The sequence below is a fragment of the Lissotriton helveticus genome, chromosome 5_1, assembly GCF_964261635.1.
Source record: "Lissotriton helveticus chromosome 5_1, aLisHel1.1, whole genome shotgun sequence".
Lineage (NCBI taxonomy): Eukaryota > Metazoa > Chordata > Amphibia > Caudata > Salamandridae > Lissotriton > Lissotriton helveticus.
The window spans coordinates 1,164,392,585-1,164,414,445 of NC_136065.1; the positions used below are offsets into that span (position 1 = coordinate 1,164,392,585).

A 21,861-nucleotide genomic window follows, 5' to 3' on the forward strand; every position below is an offset into this window, starting at 1 on the left:
AAAATAAAAAGCACTTACCGCTAGCAGCATTGTGACTGGTCTGAGCGATGTGGTTCGGTGCTCACACAGGGACTGGCAGGTTGTGCATGTTCTCCACCCAGGCTGTGTTACAGACTGGGCGGAGAACATGCGGATTGTGCATGACGCTTTCGCAGGCCCGAGTCGGCCGGCCAAACCAGGGCCGGCTTTAGGGCAGTGCGATTGGTGCGGCTGCACTCGGCGCTGAACTGTGGAGGGGGCGCCGACCTCAGGAGGGGCGCTGTATTTAGCAATATCTCTTGATTAGAGAGATGTGGGACACTTTTGCCCAGTAGTAATGAGAGAATCCGAAGAGGCTTTCATGGGGCTAGGTGGTGCCAAAAGTGATTGTCGCACCGGGCGCCACCAGCGCTAAAGCCGGCACTGGGCCAAACCATCATGTGCACTTTAGGTGCTACCACCACTCCTCCGCCTGTGACATGGGGAGCCCAGCCTCGACCACCTGGCTTCAGCTGCAAGCTGAATACAAAAAACAAAATTATAATAACAAACGTTATTATCATTGTATTTTTTGTATTCAGCTTGCAGCGGAGGCAGTGGGGTGATGCTTCTCTGCCTTAGCGGAGGAACCGCCACTGCTGTAGATACCAATATACTAGTAGCAATTCCGTTTACAGCCAAACACTTTTTAATAGATTAAAGGTCCTTCTTTTCTTTCCCTCTTGTTTTGACATCATTTCAATGTAAGAAAATGGGAGAGGCCTGCATTTTCTTCTGTTTTTTACTACAGTTTTCCAAGCTAGAATTCAGGACAGCTATAGAAACAAAGATTCCTGAGGCACAAAGACTCGCATTGCAAACTTTACACCAGAAACATCACAGACCCATTTTTTTTAAGGGTTTTCCTCATTCACTAACCATTTAGTATTTTTTGTATTTATTTCTCTAGCACTGTTGAAACTTAAAAGTATCCAAGGTAAATGTGCAGAAGAGACCAAGTATGTGAAGACCATCTGCTTACCAGACAGAGAATTTCCTCCGGGACAAAGCTGTTATGTCTCCGGTTGGGGCAGGACAGAAACAGGTAAGACTCCAGCACTGGGAGCTAATCTACTTAATTCTTTATCGCATGTCTGTGCATTTGCACTGAAAAGTGGATGAAGGGCAGAGGTGTGGAAGTCTATAATGAAGTAATCAGGCTCTCTTGATTCCACACTTTGAGTAGAAGTTTGCCTTTTGTGATGGTCTAAAGAAACATCATCAGCTCAAAGTCATATTCCAAACAATTTTTTTCAGCTAATATTATGATTTTTCCTCCATACTCAACAAGGAATATCAACTCCTCTTATATGAATATACCACGTATGAATAATAATACTTTTATTTTTATATAGTGCATCATGCAGGATTTGTTGCAGCCACCAAGTACTGTAATTAACAGATGCAATTTTACTATCCGATTTAACCTCACTTATTTATTGACCTCAGAAGGCTGGAAGGGTAAATTGACTTTGTCAAGATTCAACCTCCTGACCTCCACGTCAAAGCAGAAATCAGTGGCGAGTTCTGCAGCTCTTTCAAAAAAAGGCATCCTCTGAATCCTCTGAAAATCGGAATTCACTCATGGTAATTAAAAGCCCTAGTCTATTTAGAGAAGCAGGTCCCTTGATCCGCAATATCTCATCCTGAAACCTCCAAACCAGCCAACCAACAGGATGCAGCAACATGGTTTAGCAAGCACAGCTCTTAAGAAACATGCAGGGAGGGAGAACTATTGTTTGTTTGTCAACATCCTGCCTCACAGTTGAGACTTCAACCAAGCCTTTTTCAACTGCGAAAGAAACAAAGAACTATGGGGCAGATTTATGAAGGCCTTGCGCCGCCGGTGCGTCACTTTATTTGACGCAACGGCGGCGCAAACAATGCGCCCTATTTACAACGTGACGCATCTAGGAGATGCGTCACGTTGTAAAGCCCTGCGCCATCAGGAGGCGTTCCGGCGCAAGGTGGGCGTTCCGGGGCAGGTGCGCCTCGCAAAAGTGGCTGAGTGAAATCTATAAGATTTCACTCAGTCACTTTCAGGACAATGCTGCGTCAAAAGCCTGCGCCTGCTTGAAGCAGGCGTAGGTTTTGACGCAGCATTGTGTTGATGGGGCACCCCCGAGCCTTGCTGGAGCTGCGTCGCGCTTGCGACGCAGCTCCAGCAATGCGCCACCTTTTCGGCACAGATGCGTCACGCATCTGTGCCGTTTTTGCCCCATGGTGCGCCGCATTGTAAATGCGGCGCACCATGGGTGGCGGAGCAGCGGCGCAGGATGACTGGCGCCTCCCTGGGGAAGCGCCAGTCATCATAAATCTGCCCATATCTATTTAGACAGTCCTTCTACCTCAAAGATGTTTTCAGGAACTATCCTCCATTTTAAGAGAACTGTCACATGTTCTGAAATCTGTCATCAAACAGCCTTCAAAATATCCAGAATGTCTACAAGTTAGGGCTACGGCAAGACTCAAAATGTTGGAAGTGCAAACAGGATAACGCAACATTCCTACACGTAGCATGGGACTGCCCATCCGTAGCCAGATTTTGGGAGGCGGTGTATGGCATCATAGGGCAGGTCACTGGGATAACACTAGACCACATGCCCCTAGTGGCCCTTTTAGGGTACTTTGCAAACGTCCCGCCCATGCAACGCCACATTACAGCCATGATGCTACTTCTTGCAATAAGCAGGCTGGCTATACACTGGGGCGCCCCTCACACCGCCCGGGACAAGACTTGGGTGCTAGATATCGCTTATTGCCAGGAACAACTAGCTGCATTTTGGGACCTAATGCCCATGGCTTCACGCCCAAACGATATCTGGGAACCAATCACGACCTTGCTTAAAGGGAAAAACGAGACTATCACGGATACTCCAGTGCAGAAAACTGATATCTCATTACCAATATTACCCTAATTGGAGACCTGGTTTCACAACACCCTGTTTACTCTGTGCTCCTGTGCAGCTGCTGTTATATACTGTATAAATTAGGTATTCAAACTGGATTAGGATACTGCCAGATGTTCCGCATGTATTGTGGAAGTATTCACAAAGTCCTTATAACTTAGTAGCTAACCACTATTCATAGGTTCTGTGTAATTGGGATCTTGAACAGCAAGATATGCATAACACAAATTGTGCACTGATCAGAAAGATGTACTGCTCTCTGGATTTATATGTTCTTCAAATTAAGTTCTGCAAGCTTTAACTCTGTACAGGAAACTGCAAAGTGTATGTTGCATAACTGTTTGTAACATGCGTATGTCTGAACAAAACTTTAATAAACAAAACTTTAAAAAAAATATTCAGAATGTCAGGTGTTCAGAACTTGACCTGACAGCCATTGATAACTTAACATCTCTCTCAAGAGCTCCAGTTGCTGGTTTCGCAGCCAGTGTTAGGGGTGTGTATATATACATCCATTGAAAAACTTGAAGGTGTAGCAGCTACCCTTACTATGTATTTTAGTATCCCTTCCACTGATTTTACTTCAACATGGCCTCCGGAGTCATGAGCCAGTGAGAAGCACAGAGAGCAGTCAGGGCTTGAAGAAGCCTACTTGTTTTTTTGTAGTTGTCACCCCATGCCTACTTCTCAGTAGCAAATAGGCAGCGGTTGAAGGCTCTGGTTAAATGTCATAGTGGGTCAAAGGGCGTATGCTGTCACTTCTACTACCCTGGTTACTGGGAACTAGAATGTCAGGCTGGAGGGCAAAGAAGTCACACTAGATTTCTCTCTAACCTCATAACGAACACACACACATTTTCAAACCAAGAACTACTTAGGACCTGATTTAGATCTCGGCGGACAGGTTACTCCATCAGTTCTGTGACGGATATCCTGTCTCACCAAAAAATAAATCCCATTATAGCCTATGGGATTTATATTTTGGCGTACGTTGTGACAGAATAAACCATCGCCCGAGATCTAAATCAGGCCCTAAGTCTTTCAGTACTGCACAAGATCCTCCAGCCTCTGGGATGGCTGCGGATCATCCCAGAGTTCACATCTAGTCCATTGACCTTGTGAAAGACCATCTCACCAGCAATGCTCTCAGGTAGCATTTCTCTCTGGATGGTTGTTGATTTGGTAAGATTCTGGAGGGGTTGTGACATAGTGGGTAGGTTTGGAATAAATCACCCTCAGTAGTTCACAGTGGCATGGAAACTTCTGACCTTGGTGGCTGACTCTGGCACCTGGCCTTAACGTCTGTCATCTAATTTTTTGAAGTTTGTGCTGAAGCCTTGGTCTGAGAAGATGTACCCTAAGAAGTTGATGTTCTTCTTTAGGAATTTGTGCTGTGCAATCTTCTGCTGTGTTCAGATAAGGGACATGGCCTGGATGAGGATGTCATCACTCAGATTTATTACACCTTTTAGTCCATTCAGGGTCTGTCAAATCATGCTCTGGAAAACCTCAATGGCGGAGGATACCCTAAAGCATATTGTTTTGCATTATCGAAGTCCAATGTGAGTGGAAAAGGTCATTATATAACAACTGTCATTATCTAGAGTGCGTTGGTGATATCCAGCATAGGTCCAGAAAGGAGAACCACTTTGCTCCATTGAGGTCTGCCAGAAAGGAAGTGTCATTGAGTGTGGGTGTGAAGTATCCTTCTGCACAGATGACTATGTTAGTGAGCCTCATGTCGATGCAATTTTGTTAAGCATTTGAATCGTTGTGTTTTGTGGACACCACCATAGAGTAGACATGTGATGGGTTCTGTGACCTTTTTGATTATTCTAATTTATTTGAGGCATTTCAGTTCTTTCTCTACTTTTGTTCCTCAGTGAATAGGAATTCACTTGTGTCTGAGGGTGAGTGGCCTCATTTTTTATTGACAGATTTTTGTTTCAGGCACAGTAATCCCGTGAAAAGTTCATGAAATCCTGTACAATGTGGTTGACCTTTTTAATGATGATGCTTCAAACAAACAGTATTAAGCCCAGTGCTTCTGCCATGTTGCAACTGATGTAGATGTCGGTGCTGTCATTGATTTTAAAGGACTGCCCCTCCATTCTTCAATCGGCATGTTGAATATGAGTGTTGAAGAAGCCTGCGATTGGGAGTGGGTCATGGTTCCCATATGCAAATATGCAGGTTTTAGTTTGATTGGATTTGATTTTTTGCATTTATAGATTGAAAACAGCAACTTCCTAGGAAGTGTACTAGTGCTTGAGATAAAATGGACCCAAAAACCACAGTCACTTTGTAGTCACTCTGCCGTACGAAACCAGATTAGTTGAGATATTAGTTAAACATTTTGTGTGTAAACAAAAAGGTTGTCACCATGTTATTTGCTTGCTAATAAGCACAGGTTTGGGTTCCAGTTGGTTAGATTGTCTTCTGTCCATCATATTGACAGAAGCCCCAGTGTCGGTGAGAGCTGTGACTCCTATTCTGTGGATGATGACCTCGTATTCGGGGGGTTGAATGCTTGCTTCTGTACTTTTGGTCTGTGGCTGAAATGAGGAATATGTTTTTGTCCATGTCCTTTCCATCTCCGGTGGCTGCTTTTCATGCTCCTTTGTTCCACCTTCTAGATTATGCCCACCTTGGTGCATCATCTTCCTCTGCAACTACATTTCTTATGATCACTGCAGTGTCTTTCTTCGGCTGGCTCATCGTCGACACCCTCCTCTATACATGCATACAAAATTATTCTGGTGCCTGCACGCGGAGCAAGTCTTGCCTTGACCCAGGCTGTCAGGAGCAGGTGACACAGTATCCGCACATCTTTTGTATACCAGCATGGTTTCTGCATCTGTTCATGGGTAGCTTGCAAGGAGGTCTTGCTTCTACTTTCATTGGCCTCGAGGCATCTTCACTGTCACCAAGCCCCATCTTTTCCATGACTGTTTCCATATTGGTGGTGGTCACGTCCATCTGATCTGTCCATTGTGAAAATTATGATTGGACTAATTTGCGGATTGAGTAGGATCAAGCATTAGAGGCCTGTTGATCTGCACTCCTGGATTAGTAGGGTGCATACCTCCTTGTTGGCGTCATCATCAACACACGTGCTTGTCAGTTCTCTCAGGCATGCATAAAATGTGTGAATTATCTCTCCTTCCTTTTGCTTAGCTTGTCTTAGGACAAAACATTTATAGTCAGGGTTTTTTTGGGGGTTGAAGTGTACCTTAAGTGTTGCCACCAGTGCATCATATTCATTGTCACCTACCTTGCCTGGCACATTCTGGAATAGTTTGTACATGTATTCCCCTGCTTAATGTAGGGGTGATGATCTTTTGATCATAGGATCAGCCTCTATTGTCACCTTGAAGTAGTTGGACTGCCCATCTGTTAGACCTGGCACCTTGGCGTGGGTCTCCCTTCCATTTTTGCTGTTGCCTCATGTGTTTTTGCTGGTGTTAGAGGCTTTCGGCATTGTGCCACTGCTGTACAGTGCCACAGTGCAAGTGCTCCCTATTGTAAATTAATATATTAATTATATGTCATGGTGGGGGGTTGAAATAAATATGCATGGTGTTTGTTCTCTCACCTGTTTTGGGGCAAGCCTCATGACTTATGTGGCAGGACATGTGGGTCTCGATTTTAGATCCTCATCGCCAATGTTGTGGAACAGCGCAGGGTGCACGAGCAGCTAGGAACATAACAAATGTTTCGAATACAGGTCCACTCTTTGCTCAATCCCTTTATTCTGCTCATGATTTGTGCTTGTACAACTACATCCACAAGCATACACCCAACACTGTGCAGGTTGACACACTACAGTCACCAGGCCTTGCAGCTTAAGCTTTGACAGTACTTGTATCCTTAGTCATGCCAATAAAGCATTTTTACATTGCTGCAAAGATGTGGTCGGCATTGTTGTTGTTTCTGCACTGTTTGCAGGACTCTGGCTGGAACTACTGCTATCATCACCACCTGTGCATGCAATACTAACGGCACTGTGGAGATATCGATGAAGCTGGCTGATACTCCGTCCGATCTACACACACTCTAGCCTGTCTTCTGTTCTGTCCGTTTTCTGTTTTGCACATGTACCAGCCTTCAAAGCCTGTGTTCCATGCAGAATCTCTTCTCCCTTGTTTATATTCTTCTCCCAAATCCTGTGGTGCACCATTGCAACTCGAAGCCTGACTCCTCTGTCCTTCATCCCTTGGCCATGATACCTTCATCCCTTGTCTTCTCTAACTGTGCTAAATTTCGCCTCTGGCCCCAGAGCAGCATGTAGCTGCTGCTCTCTATCCTTTCCTTGTCCTAGAGAATAGAGCGACAGAGATAGTGAGAAGCAGAGCAGGACAGAAAGCTGCAGATGGTTTTTACCTTCTCAGGAAGGCAGCAGGGGCCGTGATCTAGTGTCCTGTGTTAACTTTCAGAGCACTGCATGCATCTTGGAAAAATGATGCCCATTTTTGTGAGAGGTGCAATGGTAGATTGCTAATGCTATCATGGCCCTTCTCTTCTTCCCTAGGGCTCCTCTCACTAGTACAGCTCCCCTTTGATCCATGCTTTTTTGCTGTTGCTCACGCTTGTGCTCGTCCTTTATCAGAGTCATGGGATGCTCAGCCTTGTCAATGATTACCCTGAACCGTGTGTGAGAAAGCGGATTATAATTTGGGGCATTTGCGAGATTCCACGAGCAATAATGTCACTATTCTGTGTCAGGTCCAGTTAGGTTACTTTAGTTTAAACCTCAGTCCTGGGTAGCTGTGGCACAGGGACGTCGGGCTTAAACTCAAAGGAAAAGATCTAAAGTATTTATCAGTACCAAAACAGTTAATAAATTAAAAATAAAACACAATTAAAAAATCCCACTCCAATTTATAAAAATAGTATACATTTTAATGATCAAATAGACTCTGAAACAAAAAAAAATCAGGAGAACTAAATATATGATATTTAAGAGTTTTAGAGTTTCCTAGCTCCAAATAGCGCAAAGTGCCCTCTGCAGGTATCTGGTCACATTAGCCTGGGTCAAGTTAAGCCCGACCATGATGGAGCATAGCTCGGCTACAGTACAAGGTTCATCCTGGTGAAAAGTTTACCTTCTGACTTGGGGCCTGATTATGAGTTTGGCAGTCTGATGGAATGCTAAACCGACTGTGGCAGTGCGGTAATTGCCGCACTCGTGGTCCGACCGCCGTATTATGACTTTGTTAATCAGACCCCAATAGGAACGCTGCTATCGTCAGGGATCCATGATTCATGGCAGTCTTCCAGCAGTCTGAGGCCACAATATGGTAGTGGTACAGCTGCTGCACTTCCAAGCAGATTATGAGTTTCCTCACTGCCTTCCTTTTCATGGTGGTGAGCTTGCCATGAAAAGGGTGGTGGTGAGGAAACTAAGGCGGCCCTACAGGGCCTCCTGATGCCTCGGTGCTTTTGCGGCTGCAAGCATGGGGGCACATGGTGATCCCCCCTGTATTTCTGCACCCCCATTTCCTGCACGCCATGGACTTTACAGTCCATGCCATGTTGGAACGTGCTGTGGTGGTCCCACGACACTGCCTTTCTAAGGCTCTCCTATGGAAACTTGTAGTCCGGCGGGCGGGCAACGGTGGAGTTTGGCGGAATTTTTTCATCGGCGGGGCAGACTACTGGCTGGCTCCAACTGAGGACTTGACAAGAGCAGGGTGCTATTTAGCACCGGTCCTGGTGAAATCGTCTACAGTGAGACTTAGAAACTTTTCTGGGAGTAGAGCTGCTTTCATCAGGGCAAACTAGCATGTTGAAGTCCAGCAATGCAATGACAGAGGCTACGGTTCAGCAGCAGTCCTGTACTAGCCTCTGGTTCTTTTAGGAAAAAGTTCAGAAAAAGTTTTTAAGAATCGATTTTTGCAATATTGAGGGAGAGAGAGTGCATTTTAATATAAGTCAGGGATCTAGTACCTTTTGGGCAACACTTGGCAAAATTGGACTCAATCTCCCATAAGCCACCTGCAGGGTCCAGGGCAAATCCAGTTAGAACTGGCTAGCTAGGCTCTACTTTGCTGCTGGTGTTTGCAGCAGCATTTCCTGAAGCTTAATAGAAGGTTAGCCAGATAGCCCTTGGATTCCACTCTTCTGTCCTGTGTTCAAGTGAGAGTAGATGCAGCTCTTGGTGTTTCTTTACACAGGTAAAACAGTAGGCTCAGTCCCTCTTCTGAACTCTTTTGTTCAGTAGTTGAAATCATTCTTCTGTTTTACACAGAACCAGCAGTGTTCTGAGGAAGGTAGCCAGGGATATCACTTAAATGCATGGCACTAGCTTGTGGGTTGAGCGGGCTCCTTAACTAATGAGGAAGAAATTTCAAAGGGCAACCCTACTCACATTGGCATGATTTCCTGGGGATTTGGCATTAAATAGCCCCACAATGTGCGACTCTGCCAAAACCCAACTTGGCAGAATCTTTCCTCCATTGGTCAGAGCCCTGGTCAAACCTCTGAGGTTTATGTGGAGGAATGAAGACCTCCCCCTTGCAAAACCAGTTCTGGGACAGGTCCACCCTAACCCCTCTGGGATTGGTGCCACTCTGGCTACTTAGACACTGACAGGGGCAGGCCTAGGTATGAGTTACATCTGCCTGTGACCGGAGCTGTCCCTTTGAAGTTTTTAGGTTTTGACCTGGCGAAAAGCTGCGCAAGCAGCGTTTCGCGCAGGTGAAATCTTATGTCTTACACTGTGTGGCTGGGAATCCGCCCCTCTGTTCCATTGGCTAGCTCCATAAATGGAGGCTAGCCATTGGAACAGAGATCTGTCTGTCAATTGCGGAGCAGATTCGGGGGCGTTCCGGCCATTTTTACTCATCCTGCCCCTTTGACAACGTCATGCGGCCGTGGGCGGGGTTTATTTTTTTTTGTCGTCCATGTTTGTTTTGGCCATTCCGCGGCCGACCGCCACCGGAGGAAGTCCAGGTCCAGGTGAGTGCTGGCCGTTCCCGCCGCCCCCCCCTCTCGCTGTCCGTGCTCCGCCCCCCCTCCCGCTGTCCGTGACCGACCATCTGTTTGTGTTTTAAGACCCTGCAATAGCCCGAACATGATATTAAATTGTACATAAACAAAATCGTAACATGACGTTGTTGCCTTTGTTTACTTTAATTAACAGGAACCGGGAACGCAGCTCTGGTGCACATCTAAAAGGTTGTTCTAATTACATTTGCTGTTTGAATTACGCACAGATTAAAGGTAAAAATACCGGCTTTGGGTAATTTGCTTATTTTTGTACCAGAAGGGGCATTAAAAACAAGCATTTACAATGCAACGGTTTTGCCTTTGGAAAAGTTAGAGCTATTGGCATTGTAAATGACAATTTCTTTATTTATGTGTTCGTTTTGAAAACTGATAAATAAATGGCATTGTCCTTTACAATGCCAATAGCTTAATCTCTTGCAAATGCCACACACACCCACACCGAACCCCCCACACAGAGCCCCCTCACACACACAGGGCCCCCCTACACACACACCCACAGAGCCCACACACACCCACACAGAGCCCTCACACACACTGCGAGACCCCCCACACACCCAGACTGAGCCCTCCACACACCCACGCAGAGCCCCCCCACACACACCCACAAAGAGCCCCCCACACACCCACACAGAGCCCCTCCACAGACCCACACAGAGTCCCCTCACACACCCACAAAGAGCCCCCCCACACACCCACACAGAGCCCTCCACACACCCACAGAGCCCTCCACATACCCACACAGAGCCCCCCACACACCCACACAGAGCCCCACACACACCCACACAGAGACCCACACAGAGCCCCACACACACCCACACAGAGCCACCCACACAGAGCCCTCCACACACTGCGAGCCCCCTGTGCAAGTTATACACTGTTGTTAGAGATGAACCGACCGCATAGGTAACCAATAGGTGTAAAAAGGACTTCAAAGGTGACAGACTGGGGAGAGAGATGATGATGTAGGAGTGAGAGATAGAGGGATTGTGCAGATAAAAGAGGAGTGTTAAAAGGGTTGTACACAGCAAGAAGTCTGAGAGGGAGTGTGTAGATAATGGGTAGGTTTGGGTGGGAGAAGCTCTTTGTGTAACATCAGTTGTACAAAGGATTGTACAGGCAACAAACAAGTGTGAAAGGGGCTGCAATGATGTACACTGGTGAAAGGGAGTGCTGCAGACAATAGCGAGGTGTCACAGAGGAACAGCAGACAGTAGGTAGGTGTGAGATAGCTGGGCTGTGAAACTAACTCAAAGATGGGAAAGGGTTCTTCACAGGCAAGAGACAGGTGTCAAAGGGTGTAAAATACTTTTGCACAGAGCAGGCTGTGAGAGATGGGGGAAAGCAAGTCACAATGCACTTTATTTCCAACAGGCTTGTGTTATCTGCAGAAAATGGTCAGCACCAAAGGAGATCAACATGAGGCCAAGTGAAGGCACCCAAGGTGTGCAGCAGTAGATTAACCACCCAAGAGGGGGATTTAGAAAGTACCACATAATCACAGTACATTAAGAGCACAACACAAAGCCTTGTCCGTGCCAGAAAGTAAGGGGTATAACTAAATGCATACGTACCACTAACGTCAATTTCTGTGGCTTAATGTGCAGTTTCATGCCACAAAAACTATAACTGAGCCCACAGTATTACAATGGACAATGCATCGCTTCCAGTTCACACTGGTCATTGTATAATTATGTAAGGCAGGGTGCCTATTTTGGAGGCGAACGTAGCAGACAATCTGTAACAAAACTATTTTAAAAAAAAAAGAAATGTCATATGTATTTCTTTCCGCTGAGGTATAAAGATGCTTAAAGCACAAGTATTGACAAAAACAACAGAAATGGCCTTTGGGACTCATTGATTTTGCCACTGGTTTTTAGCAATGATCTACTGCGTGCATGTTGTTGTGAGTGTGTAAGAGGCATGCGTGTGGTTGTCAGTGTGTGAGGGGTGCGCGTGTGGTTGTGAGTGTGTAAGAGGCGTGAGTGTGTTAGGCGTGCGTGTGCCTCCAGAGTGCTGGTCTGTGAAGGGTGCGCGTGGGGCTGATGGCGTGCGTGTTGTTAGTGTGTAAAAGGCGTGCGTGTGGTTGTGAGTGTGTAAGAGGCGTGCGTGTGGTTGTGAGTGTGTATAAGGTGTGCGTGTTGTTGTGAGTGTGTATAAGGTGTGCGTGTGGTTGTGAGTGTGTAAGAGGCGTGCGTGTGGTTGCGAGTGTGTAAGAGGCGTGCGTGTGGTTGTCAGTGTGTGAGGGGTGCGCGTGTGGTTGTGAGTGTGTAAGAGGTGTGTCTGAGTGTGTAAGAGGCGTGCGTGTGGTTGTCAGTGTGTGAGGGGTGCGCGTGTGGTTGTGAGTGTGTATAAGGTGTGCGTGTTGTTGTGAGTGTGTATAAGGTGTGCGTGTGGTTGTGAGTGTGTAAGAGGCGTGCGTGTGGTTGCGAGTGTGTAAGAGGCGTGCGTGTGGTTGTCAGTGTGTGAGGGGTGCGCGTGTGGTTGTGAGTGTGTAAGAGGTGTGTCTGAGTGTGTAAGAGGTGTGCGTGTGGTTGTCAGGATGTGAGGGGCGCGCGTGTGGTTGTGAGTGTGAGGGGTGCGCGTGTGGTTGTGAGTAAGAGGCATGCGTGTGGTTGTGAGTGTGTAAGAGGTGTGCGTGTGCCTCCAGAGTGCTGGTCTGTGAAGGGTGCACGTGGTGCTGAGGGCTGTTGTGAGTGATTGCTGCAGCATGGGTGTGTGCCTGAGCTGTCAGTGGGGCCAGACTGCTAGAATGAGAGCACGGTGTGTTTGGGGTGCTGTGGGGAAAGGACGGCCTGTAGTCTGGAAGAGTCGGAGATGCAAGAGCTGAGTGTAAATGGCCTCCTGTGGGGCACTGGCTGTCATGTGCGGGGCGTCAGTGAAGCCCCGGGTGTGACCAATGCATGTGTGTACCTGCGCCAAGGATCCAGCGAGATGTCTCGAGCAAGGACACCTGGTACAAGCTGAGCCCTGATGATGAGACGTAGTCCCCGGCAGTGACGTCACTCCTAACGCGCACATCTTTTCTATTGCAGTGACTGACGTGGTTGACCTGGACCTCGGCCTCTCGGGCCGCTCCGGCGGGATGGTCACAATCACCGTGCTGCTGGCAGTGGCGCTCTTCACGCTGGTTCTGGCTCTCATTGCAGCACTGGTCGTTGGGCGGGAAAAGTCACCGCTCCCCTAAAGATGGCATCGGCCATCACAGTGACTGACAGACACTTGCAGCACATCCCTCGCGCCCCATGAATGGAAATCACATGTTGTGCTTAGGGGGGACGTTTCTTCCAAAAGCACCCGCTTCAGAGCATTGTCCCAGCAGATTCATGTAGATGACCTTTCAGCTTTTGTGGTACAGAGCAATGCTTCAAGACGCCACGAGGCCACTGCTTGTTCTAGCAGCTAACTGAGCTCCGGTTGGCCATATAAACTGGCCATCCTTATTAACAACTTAATTCATTGCACATATGAAGAAAATATTAAATGATGGAAAATATATCCTCTGTTTAGGAGCGCTTGACCTCCGGAATTTCCTAGTGCTTGTTGGGGATAAAGTAGGAAGAATAACAACTCGCATACACCATGCCCACCGCCAGCCTAGGAGTGGCACTGCCCATGGCCGCCCTCAACATTAGTAGGCCTCTGTAAACATCGAGGCAGAAGGGGGTGGCAGGAAAGGAGTGACATCACTGCAGAGAGGCCATTCTGTTTGTGCCACCCAGGGCCGGCTTTTGGCATGGGCGAGCGGGCTCCATGCCCAAGGCGCAGGCTTCAGAGGGGCGTAAGGAGCTGTCTGCATTAATGTCAGCAGAGACCCTGCTTCTGGCTCCAGAGCTGCAGACCTGTTTTTAACACCCCATCAGCCTGCTTTCTTGCCCTCCCATCTCCTCCCACCCGCTGCTGCCATGCACCATTAACCCCCCTCCAACCAACCGCTTGGCACCAGGGTGAGATGCAAATCGGTGCATAATGCAGGTGAGTGGGGTGGCGCAGGGATCTGTGCAGAGGCCAGACACTACTAATGCAATCCTCCAGGGGCGGCCCTCTGAACCCAAGGGCTCCCGCTGCCTTGTTTTATTCACCAGCAGGAGGGCGCCAAATGCATTTCCGCCCAGGGCGCTACCCGACAAAGGCGGGCTCTGGAAGACAAAAGGGGGATAAATGCAGAGCAATCAAGGCACGGACAAGCATTGGTACTGGGCAAGCGTCCCATGCTTCCGGGGGCGACACCTACACAAGGACAGCAGCTCGTCCACGACTCATTTGCACTTCTGTGCAGCGCTGGGTCTGAACTTCAGGTGTGACGCATGTTTATGCAACAGCCACAGGGGCGGCGGGTTCCCTCTCCTGGCATTGTAACGGGGGAGGCCTTCCATGTTCGTTGCACGGAAAACACCGGCCATATGACCGAGCCGTAAAGATGCGAGGCGGTGAGTGACATACACATATGTAGTTACAACGTCATACTGTGCAAGGCCTCAAGGACCTGTGGATGTACTCAAACCTTCAGACTGTCGCCAGGTTCAGTCTGTCTCCAACTCCAAACGCGCCGGCCAGGCAGCCCTAGCGCCAAGCATTCCCTGTAGTTGTGTGGCGCATGCAAAGCACATCGGTGAAGTCACGAGCAGGCTCGTGGAGAGGGGTCGAGGTGTGCAGTGCCGTGATCTCACACTCGAAACAAGGGTGGAGAGCATTCTATGAGACCCCTTGCTGCCGGGAGGGCCCGCCGCCTCACGTCCGGCCCGTGTCCCGCCCCCACCCCAAGAGAAGGCCGGGGAGACTCAGCTCCTTGCCCCCCCCACCCAGACCCCGGTACAGAGATACCCTCTGCTCAGATAGCGCCCTGGGCAAAACCAGCAGAAAGCACGGACACTGCACAAGCGCTACTTCACCGCCTAGAGCCTCCAAGTCTTTCAGGAGGCGCTAGTTCCAAGTAGGCAATTGTTATCTACTTGGAACTAGCGCCTCGTGATAGATTTTGAGGCTCTAGGCGGTGCACTAGCGCTTGTGCAGTGTCCGTTCTTTCTTCTGGTTTTGCCTCCTCCTAGACTCGTGTGCATCGCACCCTCATGATAACTTTCAGAGCACGCACAATAAAATGAAGGGCTTCTAGGAGCTTGGAGAACAGTCCTGGATTTTGACGAGAATGTCAAATGTACATGCAGAATTCCAAATGGATAATTCTGCACAGTGGATGTCCATTTGTGTCAGATTAAAACATAGAATTATTTTCTCTTATGTAGTTATAATTAGAAGGAATATTTATTCCATGAAGTAACCGCTTTCTAAAAACGATGTTCGAATACAGGAGTGTTCCTTCTCAGCGCCAACTTGACCTGAAGCTTTTGGAGCGCTTTACACACGCATCACTTACATTGCCTGACAGGCCCTTTATTCCACTGTGCATTTACCCCGTGGGTCGGTGCCCTTGGGGGTGGTTTTGAAAGCCCGGGGCCGCTCCCGGTGTCCCTGTCACTTTCCGCAGGCCGCAGCTCCCCCATTTTAACTGCAGCAAAGAGAGGCGTCGAGAGAGATATATAGATGGGAGGGTGGGCATAGGTAGAGAGAAAGCGATTAGCGATGGAGAAGAGAGAGAGAGGCGAGAGTGGATGGGCTCAGGGAGGTATTGCGCAAAGAGTCGAAGGGGGGGGGGTAGAGAATGTGGTGTTAGGGGCCAGAGCTGTATCTTTGAAATTGGGAAACCCAGGTACAAGTTTTGGCGTCTTCTCAAAATCCTGCACTTCTGGACAAATTACTGAATCTCCCCGTGCCTAAAAATACCACAAAAAAATTAATGAGACATTGTGTAGTTGGTGCTGTAGCATGTTGGTGAAACTGCGCCCATGAGAGTGACGTGGTTTCTATGGCTGTACGTCAGACGATCACATATAGAAATATTCTCTGACATGCACATTGTCTGGTTGGGTGTAGATTTTTTAAATTATTAACCACATGGGGCCCTATTTTTCAGAAGGGTATTTGGACGCTATATTTTGTCAGCGTTTGAGTGGTGCGCTATACTTTACAGATGACTCTGCAGCTGAAACTGTTTGCAGCTGTACTGCAGTCGGGCCGTGCCAGCCCTCGGAGACCAGCCTCTTCACACGTCCCCCCTGTGCTGTGATCGTGTGAACGAGCAGTCCAGAGACGTGTCCGGCTGACGACCTGGCGGTGGCGCTCCCAGAGGTGTCTGCGCCTCGAAGAGGTTCGGTCAGCCGTGAAACAACACCCCCCCCCCCTTAACTCTGTCACACCGCGTTTGTAAAGATGTGAGGGCCTGGACTCCATCACTAGCGCTGCTGGCCTGGCATGGATGCTCCCGTTTCGCAGCGCTAGCTGCGTCACACGTTCCCTGCCCGCTGTCCATGTGGCGGTGCACTTTGTTCAGGGTGGAGAGCGGGCAAAGGTTGCACGTGGCTCGGAAGATATCAGGCGCAGGCAAGGCAGAAAAGGCGCCTTCTGCCTCAGCGGTGAGAAGCGAGAGATGTACGTGAACCCCAGCAGGGATACTTCCTCTGATGATTGTGTCAGATCACTCACCAAGCAGGAAGGCGGGTGCCGGCTCAATGCCGGACCAGATTCGGGGGCGTTCCCGGCTTTCGGCTGACGTCGCGTGACGTCGGCAAAAGCCAAAGAATCTCGGGAACGCCCCCGAATCTGGTTCGGCATTGACGGACAGGCCCCTCGTCCAATGGCTAGGCTCCATTTATGGAGCCAGCCAATGAATGACGAGGGCCGACCCAAACCCACACTACAGTTCTCATCAGGTTTTCGCCTGCGCGAAAAAGATGCGCAGAGCGCATCTTTTCGCCAGGCAAAACCTAAAAACGGCCAGGTGGCAACCCTACAGGCGACATATGAAGCTTGCAAGCTACATCCTTCCCTTAATCAGCATATATCGCCTACTTGTCTTTCGACCCACACCCTCAATAGTTCCCTACATCCTGTTATCTCAGCAACCCCGCCCGCTAGCATTTCTACTGCGACCTCGCATTTCCGTCTCCTTCTACTCCAAATGAACTACACTTCCCGTCGTGCGCTGCGGGCTTGTTATTCTGTGACATCACGTGTTGCCGGATCAGTTGCTGGAGCAGTGAGAATGTGGTGGTGGAATTCAGGGACTCTCAGGTGAGTTAGGGGCGGGCCTGGGACTTCAGGATAAGGAGAACCTACTGCATTGTGTCTTCTGGAAGCCTTGCATATCCACATACGTTTTCCATTTTAACTGTATTTAGTTCTCTCCTGTGCGCTCTTATGTCACTCCCAGTCCGCATAGAGTTTGTGATGTGCAGTCTGTAGATTTGTCTCTTTTAACCTGTACGTGTGTGCGGTGAGACGTTCAAATGTTTGCGAGTAAAGGGAATGGATCATATTCGATCTGTAGTTTCTCCATCTGCTGTGCTCTCAAGTTTAGTTTCTTCTGCCACTGTTTTCTGTTTGACTGTCTCTTCAATGCTCGATGTTGGCTGGGTCAAAAGTAAAGATGCCCATTTAGATCTCAGAGCGTCTCTTCTTACTGTTGCTGAGTACATGTTGCCTGCGGTGCTCCCGCCCTGTCCTCGATGTTTGGTCTTATACACCCGAGCCTTTAGAAACGAATTAGGTTTTGCCTTGCCATTGACAACATGTACCTGGACTGTGTTTTGGAGTGGTTTCGTTATTCATCTTAACTAATACGTAGTTTTTTGTATATTCGCTTGCATTGATTCCTCTTTTCTCTGCGACTGCTTGAGCTTTAATGTTATTAGATAAAGTATTTATATTTGTTCCTTGGTATTGTCATGCCATGGCTACCAACAATATACCAGGAATACCACCCTTAAACCAGGGAAAGCATTATGTTAGGGTAAGCATTATCATAAAATGCACGCGCTCAGTATGTAATGAATTGCTACTATAATATGGTGGCTCGCAGTGTGTGGGGGGCTCTGTGTGGGTGTGTGGGGGCTCTGTGTGGGTGTGTGGGGGGGCTCTGTGTGGGTGTGTGGGGGGGCTCTGTGTAGGTGTGTGGGGGGGGCTCTGTGTGAGTATGTGTGGGGGCTCTGTGTGTGTGTGGGGAGGCTCTGTGTGTGTGTGTGTGTGGGTGGGGCTCTGTGTGGAGGGGCTCTCTGTGGGTGTGTGTGTGGCATTTGCGAGAGATTAAGCTATTGCCATTTTAAATGACAATGCCATTTATTTATCTGTTTTCAAAACCAACACATAAATAAAAATGTTGTCATTTACAATGCCAATAGCTCTAACTTTTGCAAAGGCGAAACCGTTGCATTGTAAATGCTTGTTACAGTTGGTGGCCACATCAACCCAGGCCATCCTGTCAAGGGGAGCTCACGGCTCCCACCAGCCAATGTCCTTTTGCTTTCTTTCCTGGGAGCAGTTCACAACTCCCAGCTGGCTGCCATGTGACAGTGGGGATTATCTGAGAAAGGGCAACTAGAGGCTTACAGCAGGAAAATGACAACTTTTAAAAGTGGATTTTTCAAAATAGTAATTCAAAATCCAAATTTACCATCAACTTTGATTTAAAAAGTCCTATAAATTTGACTCCTTGAACTGGGTCTAGCTATCCACAAACCGAAGTTATACATTATAAGGTGTTCCAATGTGACCCAGTGCTTTTCTATGGGAAAGCCATCTTTACCACAGTGAAAAACGACTTTGGGGATTTTTCACTTCCCACATGTAAAACGTAAGAAGACATGTCTAAATGTTTAAATACCATGCACCCTTCCCTGTGGGCACTTAGGGTCTACATTATGGTGAGTTACCAGTATTAACAAGGAAGATTTAGGCCTGGCAAAAGGTGTAATTTGCCCTGTCAAATTGACATTTTAAAATGGCCATGCTGGACTGCTGGGCCAGGCCTAATTGCACAATCAGTACTTCAGTCCAGTTTGGGCATTTCACTTTCAGACCCTCGGATCACACAAAACCATACAGTAGGGACTTGTAGGTAAGTTAAATTTGCCAATTAGATATTAGTCAAATGCACATATACTTTAAGTGTCAGAGCACATTTACTGGGTGCTGGATGTCAATGCCTCAGTGTTCAGAGTCAGTAAACCAGCACTAAATGTGGCAGAAAGTGGGGAATAAAGGGTGTGTGATCCTGAAGGGCTTTTCCTCATAGTGTGCTGTGGTTATGTGCCCTGGCATGGGCGGAAGCCCCCTGTGTCTGTTTCTTGCTTGTATTCATATACCACAGACCTGGTAACCCCAGCACCACTGATAGAGTACTACATTATCAGACGTCCATCTAATTATAGCAAGGAAGCAGGGTGCAGGGAATGGGAGAGGGGCATTATTGCAGAGGCGGACCCCCGTAGGGGCTAGGGAGCCGTCGCCATAACCATACGGCGAGCCCCTGAAAGGGGAACAAAGGGGGAAGACGGCCCGGGAACGAAAGCAAAGTGCGGGAAAACGGGGTCTCCCGAGCAAGCAGGGGGACCCCGGAAGGGCCGGGCTCCCCCCCCCCTCTCTGTTTCCTGGCTTCCCCCGCCGCGCGCCGGCCAATGGGGGGGCAAGCGATATTCAAACCCCCCAATGGGGGGGTTCCCCAGGTGGAGACATACTTGGTGGAGGGGCATATAAGCGCGCTCCCCCCAGTGATACTCCTATGCACTGGAGCGGGGGGAGCAGCACGGCGCGAAGGAATCTTGTCCCACCCACCCACACCAAGGGATCAGCATTGTAGCAGGGCTGAAATAGGGAAAGAGCTTCGCGAAGGGCTACGCGGAGAACGGTTGGTAAGGAGGCACACCGGAGAGCGGTGCGCCAGAATAGGTACACTCACCTTCAGATGCCGCACGGCTGGGTGAGATGGCCTAAGGGCAGCGGCTCTGGGATGCCTCACGGCTGGGTGACATGCGACGAAGGGAAGGGGGAATATGCAGAGACGGCGCTCGCAGCCCAGCCCCCGCCGGATGGCAGGGCACAACAAGGTCCGAAAGGTAGCAAGGCAGCCTAACTCTGGGACAACGAATATCCCCTTCCCGCGCTGAGGAAGCGCAAGGAAATCCAACCTACAGAAAAACCGCCCTAAAAGGGCTAAGAGACATTGGCAAGGAAATGTATATGGCATAACATGCAAATGCAAGTAATACCTGTTTCCTTGTAACCCTTAATAAACTGCGGCCAACAAATGACCACCACGAAGAAAGGTGTAGTGGCTTTCTTGGCGGGAAGGGAAGTAAGAAATGTTATGTGTAATTCACTGCGGGAGTGGGGCAGAGTGCGTAGGTTATAGCGTGCTGAGTTTGAAGGGCCGCTGATATGCCATCTTAAAAAAAGCTGTTTTTTCATAATCCCTCTATAGTTTAGTTACATAAGTGTGCACGACCCTGGCCCATACACAGTGCTTCTGCATCATACACTCTGGTTCTAAACAAACACACTGCTCTCAAAACAGTTCCAACCCTACTGCTCCATGCACCGTCCCCAAACACTGCTTTATGAATAACTTTGCCTCAACATCCTGCCCTTGCCTCCTACATGCAGCTTTTGCCCCTTTATCTAATCATTCGCTCACCAATTTATCCAGCCATCCATCCACTCATTTATCCCTCCATCCATACACTCACTCACACATCCATGTGCTCCCACATTAATTTAATTAATCTATTCATTAACTTATTCTCGTGAGCCCCACTCACCCAGTCACACACAAGGGCACGCCAAATCAAAGAGGAAGCACTTTCACTTATTAAAAAAGCCAGCCCCATTTGCTGTGCCAAACCTCAAAACTTATATGTTTTGATTTTACTGCTTTTCCCTGTCTCTTCTTTCACCTCCCGCAGGGTTGGCTTCAGAAATGTATTTTCGAGTTTCTCATGTCAAAATGCATTCTTTTTCTGGACAATGTTGTTGAACTGTTAAAATACGTATTATTTTTTATCAGATTGACTCTCTGCTCTTCAGAACGTTTTTCCTGTCAAAGCCGAAACGTATCGGATAAGAAAACTAGCACAGCCCTTCCTACAGTGCTTAATTTGTGCAGGGGGTTGCACCAGCATTCATTTTTTAGGACGGGACGTTTTTCTTGTCAAATGAGAAAAAAAACGGCAGAAATAGGAGGAGAAAGAGACAGAGGAGAAAACAGCGACAGTGGAAGAACTATAATGCCCACATGCATCAAGCATTTTTGTAGTCGCAAACGGTGCGCTTCCTTAAAATCGTCCGTTTGCGAATGCAAAAGTGCTTTTTGGGATGCATGAAGCAATTTTAGAATTCGTAACATTTTTGCGAGTTCTAAAATTGCGGGTGCTTTTAAGAAGTCGCAGATGTGCGATTTCTTAAAAGCAATGCATCTTTACTTTTCAAAGTGTAAATTCGCAATTAGGGTTCCAAATTTACCGAGTGGTTGAACCACTCGGTAAATTTGGAAAAAGTGTTTCAAATGCTGAAAATGTTTTTTTTTCAACATTCATGTTTCACACACACATGTCCTTAGGACATGTGTGTGTGAAACATGATGCGAAAAATAAATTTCAGGGGTGCATGGGGGGTCCTTTGGACCCCCCCCTGCACCCATGAAATTTTCTAAGTGCCACTCGCAATTTGCTAATGCCTTCCCATTGACTCCTATGGGCCTTTTGGCCCATAGGAATCAATGGGAATTGCGAAAATTAACTTAAGAATTCGGTATTCATTTGGGATCGGTAAAAATTGTGATTTTTACCGAATCACAAATGAATACCGAAAATAATGATGCATAGCATTTTGCACTTCTTAATTTGCGATTCCTTATTTTTCGCAAATTAGGAAGTGCAAAATGTCACAATGATGCATTTGGGCCTCAGAGATGAAAAAGAACCTGTAAGATCGTGCTAAAGAGACAGACAGGACATGAAGGACGAGGCTAGAGGTGGAATCACCGTTTAGGGAATCTTGGTGATCACCATTCGTCAAGGCTTATGAGAAAGACGTTGGG

General features: G+C 48.0%; 1 protein-coding gene across 1 annotated transcript in view; it reads left to right on the top strand.

Annotated features, from left to right (window-relative positions):
- HABP2 (hyaluronan binding protein 2) overlaps window positions 1-21,861 on the top strand; it is a 291,624-nt gene that overhangs the window by 256,738 nt on the left and 13,025 nt on the right. Inside the window, exon 12 of the mRNA XM_078643840.1 lies at window positions 929-1,063. Within this exon, the coding sequence (XP_078499966.1) occupies window positions 929-1,063 (135 nt within the window). The remainder of the gene's footprint in view (window positions 1-928; window positions 1,064-21,861) is intronic.